Source organism: Bombina bombina, chromosome 6 (assembly GCF_027579735.1).
Source record: "Bombina bombina isolate aBomBom1 chromosome 6, aBomBom1.pri, whole genome shotgun sequence".
Lineage (NCBI taxonomy): Eukaryota > Metazoa > Chordata > Amphibia > Anura > Bombinatoridae > Bombina > Bombina bombina.
Genome location: NC_069504.1, coordinates 124,775,260 through 124,797,097, shown reverse-complemented (window position 1 = coordinate 124,797,097; position 21,838 = coordinate 124,775,260). Strand labels below are relative to the sequence as shown.

The window sequence follows — 21,838 nt, the reverse complement described above, 5'->3', positions numbered from 1 at the left end:
TGGGGTACCCCTGGCTCATTGGGCCCCTGACAGGAGTCACCCCTGTAACCCCCTGATGGCGGCCCTGTCTGCCAGTGATGATTAGTAGAAAGCACAAAACTAATATTGCAATATTATTTTCAACTGAAAATGAAACATTTTTTACGTAAAATAAAAAAAGTATATGTAAATGCTGCTCTTTCATAAGAACAATGGCAATTTTAGTTTAGTTTAGTGTCCCTCTGAGCATGAAAATAAAATAAAGCTCATAGCCAAGGCTAACTTGAGTGGTTTAGAAATAAGAAAATGATAAAGATAATAACTTCACACAGTTCTGTTGATAGTAACGTGTAAGCTGAAACCTACAAAGAAGCTCAAGAGACAAAGGTTGATCCCTCTTGAGTAGCTAAACAAAACCTGTGTGAGGTTTTAATATTAAAATTGGATTACAATCTATCGGCACCCAACATGGATTTTTGCTTTCTGCCAAAACTGATTGTCCCGTCTCAAGTGACCACAATGCAAAGTGGATTTGTGCATTAAAAGTCTACAGCCACCTTTTCAAAAGAAAAACTTCAAAAAAGTTGTGCTAAGTACCTATTTTCGTGAAAGAAACTGGAAGGTCACCGAAACTGACATATGCAATAGCCCATTCACACCTCTTAAGGTTACAGCATAGGGTTTTTTAATTAAAACTATTTGTTCACTTTGGAAGGGGAAATACTCAAATAACCACACATTTATTTGCGAGTGGTTATTTCTTCTTTACATTCAATCCGATAGAGCCACTATTGCAGCTGCTCAATATCTGCTACAGTAGACAAGCAAAAGTTGTACAAGTTAGTAAATTGAAATATACATCCTAATTCTTCACCCAGAAAGAAATTTAAAGGGACATTAAACTGCTGGGTACAAGTATAGTAGGATGGTTACTATCAATAAGAGAAAAGAAAAGCGTAGGCACCAGAAGGTTTTTCAAAAATGCAAATGTCCTTTATTCAGGTGATAAAATGCAATGCAACAACGGATGTTAGGAAAAGCATAAACCTCAGGGCTTAGGTGGAGAAGTGGTCACCCACGTACCCCATTGCTGACATGTTTCGGCTTAAGCCGTAATCATAGCTAAAGGGTAAGAGTTATGCCTGCCTTATAAAAGAACAGTTCACCTGTGATAGGTTAAAAACAAAATTGTCACGTGGTTGATACACACCTCCACCTGTAGGTCAATCTGTAAATTTACACTGCCCTGTGTGGAAGTTAACTCCTTATTTTCCACTTAAGCACATGAGGATAGTTTATTTGTTTTCATAATGACCAAAAAGCCTACATTAAAATGGTTCAATATATATCTTGTTATTATGTACTACTTTATGTGAAGACATAGCTAGTTTAACATAAGTCATATATATCCGCTTGCTTACTTAGCATTTTGTGCAGTTGTACCATTACAAAAATTGGTGGCTCTATATGTAAACAATCATTACCTATCTATCATGTATTGAAAATATCTAAATTGAGGATATCGAACGATAATCCACATAAGGGAAAGGCTGAAAAAATGGTAATAACAATAACATTTACCCAAATAATAATAATAAAACCCTTTATAAAATGAACTTGATGACTGACTTAGTCTAAGTGAAACATTTATGATAACTGTATGCTATAATGTTTATAGTTCACCCTTTGTAACTATATAAACTTCATCCAATATAACATATAGTATTAATCCTGTATATATATGGGGACACATGCTAACACCAGAAATTAATAAGGTCATATTCAGAATTCAGCCCTTTGGGCATTCTGGTGTGCAGCCTGTGTATCCAAAACACCTCCCTTTTAAGAAGCAAGGTGTCCCTGTCACCTCCCCTGTTGTTTGTACCAACAACCTCAATGATCGTCCATGATAATGTCCCTGGATCTTTATTGTGTTTAACCTTGAAGTGGTTCACCAGGGGGGTGGTGAGTATACCCCTTTTGATGTCATTAATATGTTCCCTTATCCTAGTCCTTACTTGTCTAGACGTTTGTCCTGTATATTGAATGTCACAGATGTCACAGTTAAGAAGATATACTGCATAAGTTGACCTACAATTAAAGAGCGCTCTATGTGCAAATGTCTCACCAGAGTAAGAGCTTCTAAATATATTACCCAATTTGGCATGACTACATGCTATGCAGTTTCTAAAGCTGCACCTATAGACCCCTTTGTAGCTAAGCCAAGAGGATGTATTTGTCTCACCCGTTTTCAATTGTGTAGGTGCCACATAGTTTCCTATGGTTTTGCCTCTCTTGAAGGCAAATCTCAACTTCTGTGCTGCAATATGTGTTAGATCATCATCTGACTTTAAAAGGGACATGTGTCTACGTATGATATTGCATATTTGGTAATACTGTTTACTGAACTGGGTCACGAATGTAAGTTGCTCAGATTTTGTATTACTTTCTGTGAATTTATCCTTGAGTAGGTTGGCCCTTTCTATGGCCCTTACTTCATCCCGGGCCCTAATAATATCCTGTTCGGGGTACCCCCTCTCGAGGAATTTTTCACACAATTCCATCTCATGTTTGGAATGTTCACTAGTTTTGGTACAGTTCCTTTTTACCCTAGTGAACTGGCCTTTCAGTACCGACAAGGAGGAGACAACAGGGCAGGAAGTACAACTGACACCGGTTATCAACCTGTCCAGTCATACATTAAGTAAGGCTGAAGAGAGGGTCTTAGGGTTAGGACTTAATTTTGTCCCCACTGATAATTTTGATCTTTTTTCCACACTATTGGATGTAAACAAATTAATTAGGTCACTTACATTAAAAAAGCATTTCAAAAACCTCTTGTCTGATATTCCCTGTGAGGAACAACTCCCCAAGGTGATGAGAACTAATTTAACATTTGAGGAATGCTGTGATGTAGCAGGTTTAGAGACACTACAGAGGGAGAGTCACATTGTGGACAGTGTAATCGCACACACTGGTGACACTGGCCCTAAACTTAGAAACACATCTAAATTTTACCCCATCCAGTCTAGGGGCCCTGTACTGGAAAAATTCCAGAAGAGAATAGAGGAAGATTTGACCAATCTGGCATACACTACCAAACTTGGGATTAAGGGTAATCTTAATAATGAGGAGAAAAAAGCACTCAAAAACTTAAGTGAAAACATGAATTTGGTGGTCAGGGCCGCAGACAAGGGTGGCTCTGTTGTCTTAATGGATAGGACATTCTTTGAAAAGGAGGCCCTAAGGCAATTAAATGACCCCAAACAATACATTATACTAGACTTTAACCCTACAAACAGATTTCAGAAAGAGCTTTCACACTTGATTGATGATGGGAGGGAAGAGGGTTTTTTGGATGATGGCACTTGTGAATTTTTATATGCGGTGAATCCTAAGGTCCCTACCTTCAACATTCTGCCAAAGGTACACAAGTCCCTGGAGAATGTTGAGGGTAGACCCATCATTAGTGGGATTGATTCCATGTTGGAGCCATTATCCAAGTGGCTTGATTCGATCCTTCAACCCCTGGTGGGGGAACTTCTTAGTCACCTTAGAGACACCAAGCAACTATTGAAAGAGATAGAAGTAATTCCTTGGAAGGAGGGCTATGGATGGTTATCAGTCGATGTAAAATCGTTATATTCGTCAATCCCACATAGCTCTGGGCTAGAATCCATATCCTTCTTTCTAAGGAGATCCACTGGATATAGTGAGACATTTATTAAATTTATTCTCAGAGTAACTGAGTTCCTGCTTACTCACAACTTCTTTGTATTTGAACGCGTGTTTTATCTCCAGAGATGTGGCACAGCCATGGGGGCCAAATTTGCTCCCTCTTACGCCAACCTATATATGGGTTGGTGGGAGCTGTGCCACATCTTTGGAGATATAAACACTTATAGGGGTAATATCGTCTATTATCGTCGTTATATAGACGACCTGTTGTTTATATGGGATGGCAGTCAGAATGAAGCACAAGAGTTTGTAGGGCATCTCAATGTCAATAATGCAAGCCTACAATTCACTCATGAATTTGGGCACTCTAAAATTAATTTTTTAGATGTCACCCTCCTTGGTGAGGGGACTAACTATATAAGGGTAGAGCTCTACAGAAAACCCATAACCAGGAACACCCTATTACACGCACAGAGCAGCCATCCCAAGCAGGTTTTCAAATCGGTACTGAAAGGCCAGTTCACTAGGGTAAAAAGGAACTGTACCAAAACTAGTGAACATTCCAAACATGAGATGGAATTGTGTGAAAAATTCCTCGAGAGGGGGTACCCCGAACAGGATATTATTAGGGCCCGGGATGAAGTAAGGGCCATAGAAAGGGCCAACCTACTCAAGGATAAATTCACAGAAAGTAATACAAAATCTGAGCAACTTACATTCGTGACCCAGTTCAGTAAACAGTATTACCAAATATGCAATATCATACGTAGACACATGTCCCTTTTAAAGTCAGATGATGATCTAACACATATTGCAGCACAGAAGTTGAGATTTGCCTTCAAGAGAGGCAAAACCATAGGAAACTATGTGGCACCTACACAATTGAAAACGGGTGAGACAAATACATCCTCTTGGCTTAGCTACAAAGGGGTCTATAGGTGCAGCTTTAGAAACTGCATAGCATGTAGTCATGCCAAATTGGGTAATATATTTAGAAGCTCTTACTCTGGTGAGACATTTGCACATAGAGCGCTCTTTAATTGTAGGTCAACTTATGCAGTATATCTTCTTAACTGTGACATCTGTGACATTCAATATACAGGACAAACGTCTAGACAAGTAAGGACTAGGATAAGGGAACATATTAATGACATCAAAAGGGGTATACTCACCACCCCCCTGGTGAACCACTTCAAGGTTAAACACAATAAAGATCCAGGGACATTATCATGGACGATCATTGAGGTTGTTGGTACAAACAACAGGGGAGGTGACAGGGACACCTTGCTTCTTAAAAGGGAGGTGTTTTGGATACACAGGCTGCACACCAGAATGCCCAAAGGGCTGAATTCTGAATATGACCTTATTAATTTCTGGTGTTAGCATGTGTCCCCATATATATACAGGATTAATACTATATGTTATATTGGATGAAGTTTATATAGTTACAAAGGGTGAACTATAAACATTATAGCATACAGTTATCATAAATGTTTCACTTAGACTAAGTCAGTCATCAAGTTCATTTTATAAAGGGTTTTATTATTATTATTTGGGTAAATGTTATTGTTATTACCATTTTTTCAGCCTTTCCCTTATGTGGATTATCGTTCGATATCCTCAATTTAGATATTTTCAATACATGATAGATAGGTAATGATTGTTTACATATAGAGCCACCAATTTTTGTAATGGTACAACTGCACAAAATGCTAAGTAAGCAAGCGGATATATATGACTTATGTTAAACTAGCTATGTCTTCACATAAAGTAGTACATAATAACAAGATATATATTGAACCATTTTAATGTAGGCTTTTTGGTCATTATGAAAACAAATAAACTATCCTCATGTGCTTAAGTGGAAAATAAGGACTTAACTTCCACACAGGGCAGTGTAAATTTACAGATTGACCTACAGGTGGAGGTGTGTATCAACCACGTGACAATTTTGTTTTTAACCTATCACAGGTGAACTGTTCTTTTATAAGGCAGGCATAACTCTTACCCTTTAGCTATGATTACGGCTTAAGCCGAAACATGTCAGCAATGGGGTACGTGGGTGACCACTTCTCCACCTAAGCCCTGAGGTTTATGCTTTTCCTAACATCCGTTGTTGCATTGCATTTTATCACCTGAATAAAGGACATTTGCATTTTTGAAAAACCTTCTGGTGCCTACGCTTTTCTTTTCTCTTATTGATACCATTTGGATATGGTTGAGGCACGGAAGGTGATTTGGCAGTAGAACATTCTCCCCACAAGGTGCCATAAGAATTTGGAATCTTTTCGTGAAGCTGTGGACTCTCCCCGGTTCTGTTTAGTTCACCGGCTCCACATCGTGACGTCACGTCTTCCCCGGATCAGCCGCTCAGACGCTGACACGCTGTAGGGATCCACACGGCTGCTCGACCTCCAGGATACTGTTGATCGCACAGATACCTTCGCGAGAGGATCCGGAGCAGGATATCAGAGGTGGGTCCCCAGAATCAGCTTTTGTCAGTAGCGTGCATACCGGAGGTTTATACTACAGACCACACGGAGCTCGTTTATGGGGGAGAGAGTTTTCAAGGCACCTATGTATACATGTGGGACTGACGTGAGTTTAATATAGTAACATTACCCAGCATTGTGACACAGGTGCTGCATTGACTTTCTTTGATAGGATGGTTACTACTCACAGTGCTTTTGTTTTTCTTCCTGTGCTTGCATCTCTCGTCAAAGTTATTCTCTTATTTTAACCCTTCAAAAGTGCTGGTAAGTGAAGCTCTGCATTTTCACATTGGGTGCCGCCATTTTGGAATTTAAGTATTTTTGTATCCTGTGACAGGAGGGTGGCGCATTCACAGTTTAGTGATATTGTTGTCTTCTTGATAAGACGTATCCTGCAATTCAGTTTAGCTTGCACAATACAGAGTGGGAGCTGGATATTTTTGCAATGGCTGCATTTCTTTATATTAGTCCTAGGAGCTTTTTTTATTTGTAATGTAATTTTAAATCGAATTAAAAAAAACTGCAAAAATGTAACTCTTCTGCTTTATATTGTGCAAGCTGATTAAAAGTAAAAGGTACCGTTGTCAAATAGCCAGCAGCGTTACTGACCTGTGAAAGTGCACTGCTTTTGTCACAGGATGCAACTATAGGCGTTACAAGATGGCGATGCCCAGTATAAAGATACAGAGATTTACCAACTGGTTTCTGTAATAGGTTAAAATAAGAGAATGACATTAAAGGGAACTGCAGATACAGAAGGAAATACAATACCATGATGAGTAGTAACCACGCTACTGTAGTTGTACTAGCCATTTAATGTCCCCTTAAAGGGGCTCTTTTGAGTAAAAACAAGTGCTTTGTATTATGCTTCCAAGAAAGATCAAAAAAGCAAAGTCTGCAACCTAGGTTTAAAATACTGCAAAATGTCTAAACCAGCTATTTGATTTGCAAATGAAATGAGGAAAAAGGAAGCTGAGTCCCAGGGTCAGTAATGGAGTTTATTGCAATGCAGGCTTACAACAGGTTAGGTGAGCTCCATCTAACGCGTTTCGCGCATGGGCACATGCGCTTCATCAGATTACAGAATTAGCTTTTTGGCCTTTCTGATTAGTGTACAACTTGCAATTTTTATTTTTTTTAAAAAAAATTTATATTTCCATTTGAACTTTTACATGCTTTAATACAGAAACAGTATGCGCATCCTTTTTTATTTTTAAAACTGCCTATGCAATGGTGCCAAGTGATTGGTAGACAGAATAATAAAGCCAAATTTAGAAATAATAGAAGAATACAATTATCAACATGTATTATGTAAAAAATAAATTAGGTCAAATCTTAAAAATATTGGAGGCCCCAAATGTATCAAAAGCGGGGGGGGGGGGGGGGAGGGAATTAATCAAATGGATATTTTCTGTAGAATAAAATACAGATTTGAAAAACCCAGTTTGACTTTAAACAGGAGAAAAAACGGTTCTGATCTTTTGTGTATATTTGCAGCAATTGAACGTCTGAAAATCGTACAGAATTATTACATCGTCAGTAGAAGAGGACAGACAAATGAAAGGCTTGAGATAAAATCTATACAATAGTTAAGGACAAGTGCTGCTTTAAAATGAAACACGTTCTGGAGTCACTTAAGGATATCTTTATTTAACAATCAGTCATTAAACTACATAACAATCATAGAAATAATTTTGCTTTAGGTCAAACTGCTTTAGAAAGAAGATAAGGGAAAAAATCTACACTAATTATATAACCCAAAGACAAATGATCTATAAAAAATAAGAACCCAAACTTAATAAAAAATAATACAATGTAATTGCAGCTGAAGAATATTTGGAAACTATCTCAAGCAGAACATAAATCACATTTCCGAAAATGCCTTTGCAAAATCCTAATTTCTCCCTACAGCTATTTAAAATTAAAGAAATGATGAGTATCCAGCAGAAAAAAATACACACAATTCAAACCTTTTTTGATGAGTGACAAAAATAAATAATATAAATTGTAGAAAATATTAAATCTATAAAAATGTATCTAACAAAGTTAAAAGTTTAAAAACAGTAATCTGTCATTGGTGCGCATTCCAGCTCATTTTAGTATTTCGTGTGCAAAATTTAAAATTAGCTTCAGTGAAATTAGCTTTATTTTTCAATATATAATATTTTTTTTTTTTTTAATTAAAGGGATATTAAACAGTAAATACACGCTTGAGAATACGATGTACTCAAAACAAACAGCTTTAGAATAATATGTCAATGTAGGTTGACATAATATATAATAATTATATTAGTTAAAATATTAAAAATGTAAGTGCAAATGTACAAAATACCTTAGGCCTAGATTTGGAGTTCGGCGGTAAATGGGCTGCTAACGCTCCGCGGGCTTTTTTCTGGCTGCACCATAAATTTAACTCTGGTATCGAGAGTTCAAACAAATGCTGCGTTAGGCTCCAAAAAAGGAGCGTAGAGCATTTTTACCGCAAATGCAACTCTCGATACCAGAGTTGCTTACGGACGCGGCCGGCCTCAAAAACGTGCTCGTGCACGATTCCCCCATAGGAAACAATGGGGCTGTTTGAGCTTAAAAAAAACCTAACACCTGCAAAAAAGCAGCGTTCAGCTCCTAACGCAGCCCCATTGTTTCCTATGGGGAAACACTTCCTACGTCTGCACCTAACACTCTAACATGTACCCCGAGTCTAAACACCCCTAGCCTTACACTTATTAACCCCTAATCTGCCGCCCCCGCTATCGCTGACCCCTGCATATTTTTTTAAACCCCTAATCTGCCGCTCCGTAAACCGCCGCAACCTACGTTATCCCTATGTACCCCTAATCTGCTGCCCTAACATCGCCGACCCCTATATTATATTTATTAACCCCTAATCTGCCCCCCTCAACGTCGCCGACACCTGCCTACACTTATTAACCCCTAATCTGCCGAGCGGACCTGAGCGCTACTATAATAAAGTTATTAACCCCTAATCCGCCTCACTAACCCTATCATAAATAGTATTAACCCCTAATCTGCCCTCCCTAACATCGCCGACACCTAACTTCAATTATTAACCCCTAATCTGCCGACCGGAGCTCACCGCTATTCTAATAAATGTATTAACCCCTAAAGCTAAGTCTAACCCTAACACTAACACCCCCCTAAGTTAAATATAATTTTTATCTAACTAAATAAATTAACTCTTATTAAATAAATGATTCCTATTTAAAGCTAAATACTTACCTGTAAAATACATCCTAATATAGCTACAATATAAATTATAATTATATTATAGCTATTTTAGGATTAATATTTATTTTACAGGCAACTTTGTAATTATTTTAACCAGGTACAATAGCTATTAAATAGTTAAGAACTATTTAATAGTTACCTAGTTAAAATAATAACAAAATTACCTGTAAAATAAGTCCTAACCTAAGTTATAATTAAACCTAACACTACCCTATCAATAAAATAATTAAATAAACTACCTACAATTACCTACAATTAACCTAACACTACACTATCAATAAATTAATTAAACACAATTCCTACAAATAAATACAATTAAATAAACTAGCTAAAGTACAAAAAATAAAAAAGATCTAAGTTACAGAAAATAAAAAAATATTTACAAACATAATAAAAATATTACAACAATTTTAAACTAATTACACCTACTCTAAGCCCCCTAATAAAATAACAAAGCCCCCCAAAATAAAAAATGCCCTACCCTATTCTAAATTAAAAAAGTTACAAGCTCTTTTACCTTACCAGCCCTGAACAGGGCCCTTTGCGGGGCATGCCCCAAGAATTTCAGCTCTTTTGCCTGTAAAAAAACACATACAATACCCCCCCCCAACATTACAACCCACCACCCACATACCCCTAATCTAACCCAAACCCCCCTTAAATAAACCTAACACTAAGCCCCTGAAGATCTTCCTACCTTGTCTTCACCATACCAGGTTCACTGATCCGTCCTGAAGAGCTCCTCCGATGTCCTGATCCAAGCCCAAGCGGGGGCTGAAGAGGTCCATGATCCGGTCAAAGTCTTCATCCAAGCGGGGCAGAAGAGGATCTTCCATCCGATTGAAGTCATCATCCAGGCGGCATCTTCGATCTTCTTCCATCCGGAGCGAAGCGGCAGGATCCTGAAGACATCCAGCGCGGAACATCCATCCGGACCGACGACTGAACGACGAATGACTGTTCCTTTAAGGGACGTCATCCAAGATGGCGTCCCTCGAATTCCGATTGGCTGATAGGATTCTATCAGCCAATCGGAATTAAGGTAGGAATTTTCTGATTGGCTGATGGAATCAGCCAATCAGAATCTAGTTCAATCCGATTGGCCGATCCAATCAGCCAATCAGATTGAGCTCGCATTCTATTGGCTGATCGGAACAGCCAATAGAATGCGAGCTCAATCTGATTGGCTGACTTGCGGCACGTTAGAAACTGCCGGCGCCTACAAAACCTGACTAAAGTCTAAATCACCCGCACTGTCTAACACGCCTCCCTAACATAGCCCGACACGTCTAACACGCCTCCCTAACATAGCCCGACACGTCTAACCCTCTATCCGCTATCCCCCCTCACTAGCCTAACAATAAAATATGTATTAACCCCTAAACCGCCGCTCCCGGAGCCCGCCGCTACCTAATAAAGTTATTAACCCCTAAACCGCCGCCAGCTATATTAAATCTCTAACCCCCTAAAGTGAGCCCCTACCCCGCCGCTATCTATTTTAAAATTATTAACCCCTAATCTAATCCCCCTACCCCGCCGCCATCTATATTAAATTATTTAACCCCTAAAATACTAAACTATCCCTACCACTAAACCTAAGTCTAACCCTACAAATAGCCCTGAAAAGGGATTTTTGCGTGGCATTGCCCCAAAGTAACAGCTCTTTTGCCAGCCCTTAAAAGGGCTTTTTGCGGGGCATGCCCCAAAGTAACAGCTCTTTTGCCAGCCCTTAAAAGAGCTTTTGGCGGGGCTTTGTCACAAAGTAAACTGCTCTTTTGCCTACAATCTACATCCCCCTACACCGCGGCCACCTATAATAAATGTATTAACCCCTAATCTAATCCCCCTACACCGCCGCCAGCTATATTAACTATATTAACCCTAATTATATTAGGGTTAATATAGTTAATATAGTTATTATATTATATATATTAACTATATTAACCCTAATTATATTAGGGTTCATATAGTTAATATCGTTATTATATTATATATATATATTAAGTATAATAACCCTATCTAACTCTAACATCCTAACTAAACTCTTATTAAAATAAATCTAATATTAATATTATTAATTAAAATATTCCTATTTAAATCTAAATACTTACCTATAAAATAAACCCTAACGGCTAGATTTGGAGTTTTGTCGGTAACGACCCGAAAAACTAACGCCGGCTTTTTTCTGGCCGCACCATAAAAATAACTCTGGTATTGAGAGTCCACATAAAGGCTGCGTTAGGCTCCAAAAAAGGAGCGTAGAGCATTTTTAACGCAGCTTCAACTCTCCATTTCAGAGTTGCTTACGCAAGCGGCCAGCCTCAAAAACGTGCTCATGCACGATTCCCCCGTAGGAAACAATGGGGCTGTTTGAGCTGAAAAAAAACCTAACACCTGCAAAAAAGCCGCGTTCAGCTCTTAACGCAGCCCCATTGTTTGCTATGGGGAAACACTTCCTACGTCTGCACCTAACACTCTAACATGTACCCCGAGTCTAAACACCCCTAACCTTACACTTATTAACCCCTAATCTGCCGCCCCCGCTATCGCTGACACCTGCATTTTATTTTTAACCCCTAATCTGCCGCTCCGTAAACCGCCGCTACTTACATTATCCCTATGTACCCATAATCTGCTGCCCCTAACACCGCCGACCCCTATATTATATTTATTAACCCCTAATCTGCCCCCCTCAACGTCGCCTCCACCTGCCTACACTTATTAACCCCTAATCTGCCGAGCGGACCGCACCGCTATTATAATAAAGTTATTAACCCCTAATCCGCCTCACTAACCCTATAATAAATAGTATTAACCCCTAATCGGCCCTCCCTAACATCGCCGACACCTAACTTCAATTATTAACTCCTAATCTGCCGACCGGAGCTCACCGCTATTCTAATAAATGGATTAACCCCTAAAGCTAAGTCTAACCCTAACACCCCCCTAAATTAAATATAATTTTAATCTAACGAAATTAATTAACTCTTATTAAATAAATTATTCCTATTTAAAGCTAAATACTTACCTGTAAAATAAACCCTAATATAGCTACAATATAAATTATAATTATATTATAGCTATTTTAGGATTTATATTTATTTTACAGGTAACTTTGTATTTATTTTAACCAGGTACACTAGCTATTAAATAGTTAAGAACTATTTAATAGCTAAAATAGTTAAAATAATTACAAAATTACCTGTAAAATAAATACTAACCTAAGTTACATTATCAATAAATTAATTAAATACAATTCCTACAAATAAATACAATTAAATAAACTAACTAAAGTACAAAAAATAAAAAAGAACTAAGTTACAAAAAATAAAAAAATATTTACAAACATAAGAAAAATATTACAACAATTTTAAACTAATTACACCTACTCTAAGCCCCCTAATAAAACAACAAAATAAAAAATGCCCTACCCTATTCTAAATTAATAAAGTTAAAAGCTCTTTTACCTTACCAGCCCTGAACAGGGCCCTTTGCGGGCCATGCCCCAAAGAATTCAGCTCTTTTGCCTGTAAAAAAAAAACATACAATACCCCCCCCCAACATTACAACCCACCACCCACATACCCCTAATCTAACCCAAACCCCCCTTAAATAAACCTAACACTAAGCCCCTGAAGATCATCCTACCTTGTCTTCACCTCACCAGGTATCACCGATCCGTCCTGGCTCCAAAATCTTCATCCAACCCAAGCGGGGGTTGGCGATCCATCATCCGGTGGCTGAAGAGGTCCAGAAGAGGCTCCAAAGTCTTCATCCTATCTGGGAAGAAGAGGCGATTCGGACCGGCAACCATCTTGATCCAAGCGGCATCTCCTATCTTCATCCGATGACGACCGGCTCCATCCTGAAGAACTCCACCGCGGACCCATCTTCTTCCGGCGACGTCCAACTGAAGAATGACGGTTCCTTTAAGGGACGTCATCCAAGATGGCGTCCCTCGAATTCCGATTGGCTGATAGGATTCTATCAGCCAATCGGAATTAAGGTAGGAATATTCTGATTGGCTGATGGAATCAGCCAATCAGAATCAAGTTCAATCCGATTGGCTGATCCAATCAGCCAATCAGATTGAGCTCGCATTCTATTGGCTGTTCCGATCAGCCAATAGAATGCGAGCTCAATCTAATTGGCTGATTGGATCAGCCAATCGGGTTGAACTTGATTCTGATTGGCTGATTCCATCAGCCAATCAGAATATTCCTACCTTAATTCCGATTGGCTGATAGAATCCTATCAGCCAATTGGAATTCGAGGGACGCCATCTTGGATGACGTCCCTTAAAGGAACCGTCATTCTTCAGTTGGACGTCGCCGGAAGAAGATGGGTCCGCGGTGGAGGTCTTCAGGATGGAGCCGGTCGTCATCGGATGAAGATAGAAGATGCCGCTTGGATCAAGATGGTTGCCGGTCCGGATCGCCTCTTCTTCCCGGATAGGATGAAGACTTTGGAGCCTCTTCTGGACCTCTTCAGCCACCGGATGATGGATCGCCAACCCCCGCTTGGGTTGGATGAAGATTTTGGAGCCAGGACGGATCGGTGATACCTGGTGAGGTGAAGACAAGGTAGGATGATCTTCAGGGGCTTAGTGTTAGGTTTATTTAAGGGGGGTTTGGGTTAGATTAGGGGTATGTGGGTGGTGGGTTGTAATGTTGGGGGGGGTATTGTATGTTTTTTTTTTACAGGCAAAAGAGCTGAATTCTTTGGGGCATGGCCCGCAAAGGGCCCTGTTCAGGGCTGGTAAGGTAAAAGAGCTTTTAACTTTATTAATTTAGAATAGGGTAGGGCATTTTTTATTTTGGGGGGCTTTGTTGTTTTATTAGGGGGCTTAGAGTAGGTGTAATTAGTTTAAAATTGTTGTAATATTTTTCTTATGTTTGTAAATATTTTTTTATTTTTTGTAACTTAGTTCTTTTTTATTTTTTGTACTTTAGCTAGTTTATTTAATTGTATTTATTTGTAGGAATTGTATTTAATTAATTTATTGATAGTGTAGTGTTAGGTTAATTGTAGGTAATTGTAGGTAGTTTATTTAATTAATTTATTGATAGTGTAGTGTTAGGTTTAATTGTAACTTAGGTTAGTATTTATTTTACAGGTAATTTTGTAATTATTTTAACTATTTTAGCTATTAAATAGTTCTTAACTATTTAATAGCTATTGTACCTGGTTAAAATCAATACAAAGTTACCTGTAAAATAAATATAAATCCTAAAATAGCTATAATATAATTATAATTTATATTGTAGCTATATTAGGATTTATTTTACAGGTAAGTATTTAGCTTTAAATAGGAATAATTTATTTAATAAGAGATAATTAATTTCGTTAGATGTAAATTATATTTAACTTAGGGGGGTGTTAGTGTTAGGGTTAGACTTAGCTTTAGGGGTTAATACATTTATTAGAGTAGCGGTGAGCTCCAGTCGGCAGATTAGGGGTTAATAATTGAAGTTAGGTGTCGGCGATGTTAGGGAGGGCAGATTAGGGGTTAATACTATTTATTATAGGGTTAGTGAGGCGGATTAGGGGTTAATAACTTTATTATAGTAGCGCTCAGGTCCGCTCGGCAGATTAGGGGTTAATAAGTGTAGGCAGATGGAGGCAACGTTGAGGGGGGCAGATTAGGGGTTAATAAATATAATATAGGGGTCGGCGGTGTTAGGGGCAGCAGATTAGGGGTACATAAGGATAACGTAGGTGGCGGCGCTTTGCGGTCGGCAGATTAGGGGTTAATAAGTGTAGGCAGATGGAGGCGACGTTGAGGGGGGCAGATTAGGGGTTAATAAATATAATATAGGGGTCGGCGGTGTTAGGGGCAGCAGATTAGGGGTACATAAGGATAACGTAGGTGGCGGCGCTTTGCGGTCGGCAGATTAGGGGTTAATAAGTGTAGGCAGATGGAGGCGACGTTGAGGGGGGCAGATTAGGGGTTAATAAATATAATAATGGGGTCGGCGGTGTTAGGGGGAGCAGATTAGGGGTACATAAGGATAACGTAGGTGGCGGTCAGCAGATTAGGGGTTAAAAAAATTTATTCGAGTGTCGGCGATGTGGGGGGACCTCGGTTTAGGGGTACATAGGTAGTTTATGGGTGTTAGTGTACTTTAGAGTACAGTAGTTAAGAGCTTTAGAAACCGGCGTTAGCCCAGAAAGCTCTTAACTACTGACTTCTTTCCTGCGGCTGGAGTTTTGTCGTTAGATGTCTAACGCTCACTTCAGAAACGACTCTAAATACCGGAGTTAGAAAAATCCCATTGAAAAGATTACAAGATTTTTAAGCTAATTACACCTATTCTAAGCCCCCTAATAAAATAATAAAGCCCCCCAAAATAAAAAAAAATTCCCTACCCTATTCTAAATTAAAAAAAAGTTCAAAGCTCTTTTACCTTACCAGCCCTTAAAAGGGCCTTTTGTGGGGGCATGCCCCAAAGAAAACTGCGCTTTTGCCTGCAAAAAAACCACAATACCACCCCCCAACATTACAACCCACCACCCACATACCCCTAATCTAACCCAAACCCCCCTTAAATAAACCTAACACTACCCCCCCTGAAGATCTCCCTACCTTGTATTCACCCCGCCGGGCAGAACTCCTCATCCGATCCGGGCGATGTGTTCCAGCAAGCGGCAGTGAAGTCTTCTTCCATCCGGGCGATGTCTTGAAGCAAGCGGCAGAGAGTCTTCTTCCATCGGCGATGTCTTCAAGCAAATCGGCATCTTCAATCTTCTTTGTTCGCTCCTCCGCCGCGGAGCATCCATCCGGCACGACGACTTCCCGACGAATGGTGAAAAAACAAGTTCAATCCGATTGGCTGAACCAATCAGCCAATCGGATTGAACTTGAATCTGATTGGCTGATTCAATCAGCCAATCAGATTTTTCTACCTTAATTCCGATTGGCTGATAGAATCCTATCAGCCAATCGGAATTCGGCGGACGCCATCTTGGATGACGTCATTTAAAGGAACCTCATTCGTCGGGAAGTCGTCGTGCCGGAAGGATGCTCCGCGGCGGTGGAGCGAAGTAAGAAGATTGCTTGAAGACGTCGCCGATGGAAGAAGACTCTCTGCCGCTTGCTTCAAGACATCGCCCGGATGGAAGAAGACTTCACTGTGTTAGGTTAGGTTTATTTAAGGGGGGTTTGGGTTAGATTATGGGTATGTGGGTGGTGGGTTGTAATGTTGGGGGGTGGTATTGTGTTTTTTTTTGCAGGCAAAAGAGCAGTTTTCTTTGGGGCATGCCCCCACAAAAGGCCCTTTTAAGGGCTGGTAAGGTAAAAGAGCTTTGAACTATTTTTAATTTAGAATAGGGTAGGGAATTTTTTTATTTTGGGAGTTTATTATTTTATTAGGGGGCTTAGAATAGGTGTAATTAGCTTAACAATCTTGTAATCTTTTTTTTATTTTTTGTAATTTAGTGTTTGTTTTTTTTTGTAATTTAGTTTAGTTTATTTAATTGTATTTTTAGATAGATATTTGTAGTTTATTTAATTTATTGATAGTGTAGGTGTATTTGTAACTTAGGTTAGGATTTATTTTACAGGTAATTGGGTAATTATTTTATCTAGGTAGCTATTAAATAGGTAATAACTATTTAATAGCTATTATACCTAGTTAAAATAATTAACAATTTACCTGTAAAATAAATATAAACCCTAACATAGCTATAATGTAATTATTAATTACATTGTAGCTATCTTAGGGTTTATTTTATAGGTAAGTATTTAGATTTAAATAGGAATATTTTAGTTTATAATATGAATTATATTTATTTAATAAGAATTTAGTTAGGGGTGTTAGGGTTAGATAGAGTTAATATAGTTTATATAAATAATATAGTAACTATATTAACTATATTAACCCTAATATAATTAGGGTTAATATAGTTAATATATATAATGTAATAACTATATTAACTATAATATACTTAGGGTTAATATAGATAATATAGCTGGCGGCGGGGTAGGTAGATTAAATTAGGGGTTAATAATTTTAATATAGATGGCGGCGATGTAAGGGGTTCACTTTAGGGGATAGATCAGTTAGATGGTGGCGGTTTTAGGGGCTCACAGTAGGTGGTTAGTTTATGTAGATGGCGACGGTTTAGGGGTTAAATACTTTATTAGGGATTGCGGCGGGGGATCGCGGTTGACAGGGAGATAGACATTGCGCATGCGTTAGGTGTTAGGTTTTATTTAGCAGATCGCGGTTGACAGGGAGATAGACATTGCGCATGCGTTAGGTGTTAGGTTTATTTTAGCAGCCAGTTTAGGGAGTTACGGGGCTCCAATAGTCAGCGTAAGGCTTCTTACGGCTGCTTTTTGTGGCGAGGTGAAAATGGAGTAAGATTTCTCCATTTTCACCACGTAAGTGCTTACGCTGTATATTGGATACCAAACTGCGCGGGTTTGGTATGCCTGCCTATGGCCCAAAAAACTACGGGCGACGGCAGAAATATACGCGCGTAACTTCTAGGTTACGCCGTATATAGGATACCAAACCCGCGCAAATATTGGCGTCGCCAGCTTTTGCGGGCGACGATTTTTATCGGATCGACCCCCTAGTTTATGAATCAAAATTTCAATAAATTGAAAGGCCTGAGATGAAAGAAAAAGAAAAATATTGAGTCAGTGCTAAAGAACAAATAGAAAGACCGGACTGCATAACTATTTCTGTATGATGAAGCTGGAGTTATCAAAATTACTGATTAGCAATAGAGCTTGATTCTAACTATGACTCTTACTGGTAAAACAAATGAAGGAATAAAATGAAAGATAACTTAAATAACAAACAGCTAAATGAAATACCAAAAAGCTAGTAGAAAACACCCTGAATGAGAAGCCCTTCCCCTGATGAAGAAATTGTTAACTAAGGCAATCAAGCCAACATCACAAAAGTCCACATATGGGATATGAAATGCAGAAAGAGTACAGCGCTCAATTCAATTTTAATTGTTAAGGAAACTAGAGGTTACCCTTTTGAAGATCAAAATATGTCACAGCAGTGACATTGTCTAACTTCAAAAAAACAGACACAAGTGACTCATTTGAGTAAAGGCCAAGTCTGAGAACTAAGAAGATTGCATTAAGTTTATTGGTGTTTAACCTCGCCTCCAGAGGAAACCAACTCCTCGCTCTCCTCAACTCCCAGACTGCACTCTAGCTCAAGAGATCTTGCGTCAGTAGAAATTAAAATCAAAGGAGGACTAATAAAGAAAGCCCCCTGGAAAACTGGAGTGGTGACTAAACCACTAGAACTAAAGACTGTTTTACATTGGAGTCCAAAAGGATTACTAAACTATGTTCTCTACCAGTTAGAGAACATAGTATGGTGCAGTCTATTAAGACTCTCAGAAATAAAATTCATAATTAAGGACAAAGAACTTTCTGAAAAATTGATTCTCCTACTAAGTCTGTAAAAAACAAAAAAAAACAAAAAATAAAAAATAAACAGGAGGAAACTGTTGTTAAAATTCAGCTAAATGGAAAAATATTCTGAAATATACCTTGCCCTAAATATATATTAATTACAATAAATATGTGAGGGGAAACCTGATATAACTAGGTATATTTGTGACTGTGATACCTAAGTGACCCACTCTGCTGTGCTTACTCAGCTGCAGAAAGAAACTGCTTTTAGCAGAGAGCCCATCCAGTGCTCTTCAGGCCCCAGCAGAGGATCTCGCAAAGAGTACGACAACCAACAGGAGAAACATTTCCAGCGACACCTGTGGCAGACTAACCCAGCAGGCGAAGGCTAAGGGACCATTCCCTGCAGCACCTGTGGTTGGCTAGTGATAAACTCTCATAGGAGAATTACATTCACTGCCTTAGTACTCTGATACTCCTCTATGAAAATCCAGAAATAGAAAGAAAAGGTCTCAGATAGGTTTGAGAGCCCTTTTTTGTTCATGAAGAAATTGGAGCACCTCACTTCTTCAATTTCCACCTGAAAGGCAAAGATTCAGATGGGTGAGAGGGAAGCTTGTGAAGCATTGAGTGTCTTTTGCTCCTTCTAGTGGCCAGGAGTTGAACTCAAAAGAAGTAATGACTCATGGACACCCACCACCGTATGAAAGAAACTTTGGTTTATTAATTTAATATTGACCTTGTGTTTAAATGAAGTTTTTATTTTTTCCAAAGTAAAAGGTATTTTTTTTTCCATTTAATTGCATTAAGCTAAGGGTTAGAGCAATAATCACTAAATTCCAGATAATTTTAAGCTAAAGTAAATAAATAATACATTTTGAGAGCAAACTTAATTGCAGTAGTAATGAGTTTAGGTTCCTAAATAGAAGTTTCAGACTTACACTTTGCTGACATTATGGTTTCTTTATTAAATTGATGTTAATTTGTCTGAAATAAAAATATCAACTACTTTTCAGTTAACTTTATTATCTAATTGGCTTTGTTTTCTTAGAATACTTTGTTGAAAAGCACACCTAGGTTGGCTCAGAAGCAGCAATGCATTACTGGGAGCTAGATGGTGATTGGTGGCTGCAGATATATGCCTCTTGTCATTGGCTCACTTGATGGTCCCAGTAGCGCATTGCTGCTCCATCAACAAAGGATGCCAAGACACTAAAGACAATTTTATAATAGAAGTAAATTAGTAAATTGTATGCTCCATCTGAATAATTAAATAAAAATGTGGGTTTCATGTCCCTTTAAGCGTGCAAGCACTTAATGGTAGTTTCAGAATCACAACTTGAAAAGGACACTATACACTTGTTCATCTTGTGCTCATCCAAAACTCTCTTGTTAAGTCAACTCTGTAACCAGCAAATGCTGCAAAATCAAATAGCTGGTTTAGACCATTTGCAGCAGCTTGAAAACTTAGCTTCCAGATTCAACTTTTTGGCTTCTCATGGGAACAAACCACAATCTTTAACAGAATTATTACATAAAAAAAATATATTTTAACAAGCCTAAAAAAACGCTCTTTCACACACACACAACAGAATATTTTAGTGTTTAATGTCCCCTTTAAAAATTAAAAAAAAAGTTTGTTCTCGGAAATGTAATGTATTAGATACCACATGCAATATAACAAATTATTAGAAAAAAAAAATGAAATACAGACTTACCAAAGCAAATTCATGACATACTCTCCCATCAGGTGGTAGTTTTGCTCCAAACCCCAATGCAGGGAACATTTTGTCACTGTCATAATCCTGAATAATTTCTCCTACAGCCTTTAGTGCCATGCCATATGCATTCAGTTGATAAGGATTCATATAATGCAGTGAGGTTGGTTGTGCAGGGTTACCTGTTTGTAAATAAAGATTAGAGAAAATTCATTTAATGAGCCAACATGTTCATCCATGTGAAACACACTGTAATCGACAATAATGGGATAATCAGGTAGGCATGAAAATGCAACAGAAAAGATGAAAGCAAATAATTAAATATAGCCTTGATGTATCAGAAATCAAATGTGGTTGGTTGCAGTGTGTAAATTCATTTAAACAGATGTCAAGAGTAGCTGGACCCTCTATATATCCCTTTGAAATATACACACACACTCACAAGTAGCTGGACTCCCCTTGAAGTTGATGTATCTATATATCTGTGTATCCTAATCTAAATACATAAATATATTATTTATAAGGTAACCCAATTTATGTACAATTTCACTAATTTAAATAAAATAAATATATGATTTTTTTTTTCTCCATTAAAATAACTTCAAATTGATCAGAAATATAGTGTAGAGACATTGTTAATGTAAATAACTATTGTAGCTAGAAACAGATGATTTTCAATGGAATCTACATAGGCGTACAGAGGCCCATTATCAACAACCATCTGTCCTGTGTTCCAATGGCATGTTGTGTTTGCTAATCTAAGTTTATCAATTAGAAATTCTAATTGAGCATCAGAAAACTCTTTTACAATTATATTAGCACAGCTGAAAACTGTTCTGCTGATTAAAGAAGCAATAAAACTGGCCTTCATTTGACTAGTTGAGTATCTCGATCATCAGCAATCATGGGTTTGATGACAGGCTAAAGATGACCAGAAGCAGAGAACTTTCTTCTGAAACTCATCGGATCATTCTTTTTCTGAGAAATGAAGGCTATTCCATCTGAGAATTGCCAAGAAACTGAGTATCTCATAAAAAGCTGTGTACTACTCCCTTCCCACAAAACAGCGCAAACTGTCTCTAACCAGATAAGAAAGAGAAGTGGGAGACCCTGGTGTACAACTGAGCAAAAGGACAAATACATTAGTGTCTAGTTTGAGAAACAGACGCCTCACAGGTCATCAACTGGGAGCTCATTGGATAATACCCACAAAACATTAGTCTCAAAGTCAACTGTGAAGAGGTGACTCTGAGATGATGGCCTTCTAGGCAGAGTTGCAAAGAAAAGAACATATCTCAGACTGGCCTGTAAAAAGAAAATATTAAGATGGGCAA

At 38.3% G+C, this 21,838-nt stretch overlaps 1 protein-coding gene across 1 annotated transcript in view; it reads right to left on the bottom strand.

Annotated features, from left to right (window-relative positions):
- Positions 1-21,838, bottom strand: part of CPNE8 (copine 8) — a 959,176-nt gene that overhangs the window by 122,951 nt on the left and 814,387 nt on the right. The window contains exon 15 of the mRNA XM_053716599.1: positions 20,505-20,686. Within this exon, the coding sequence (XP_053572574.1) occupies positions 20,505-20,686 (182 nt within the window). The remainder of the gene's footprint in view (positions 1-20,504; positions 20,687-21,838) is intronic.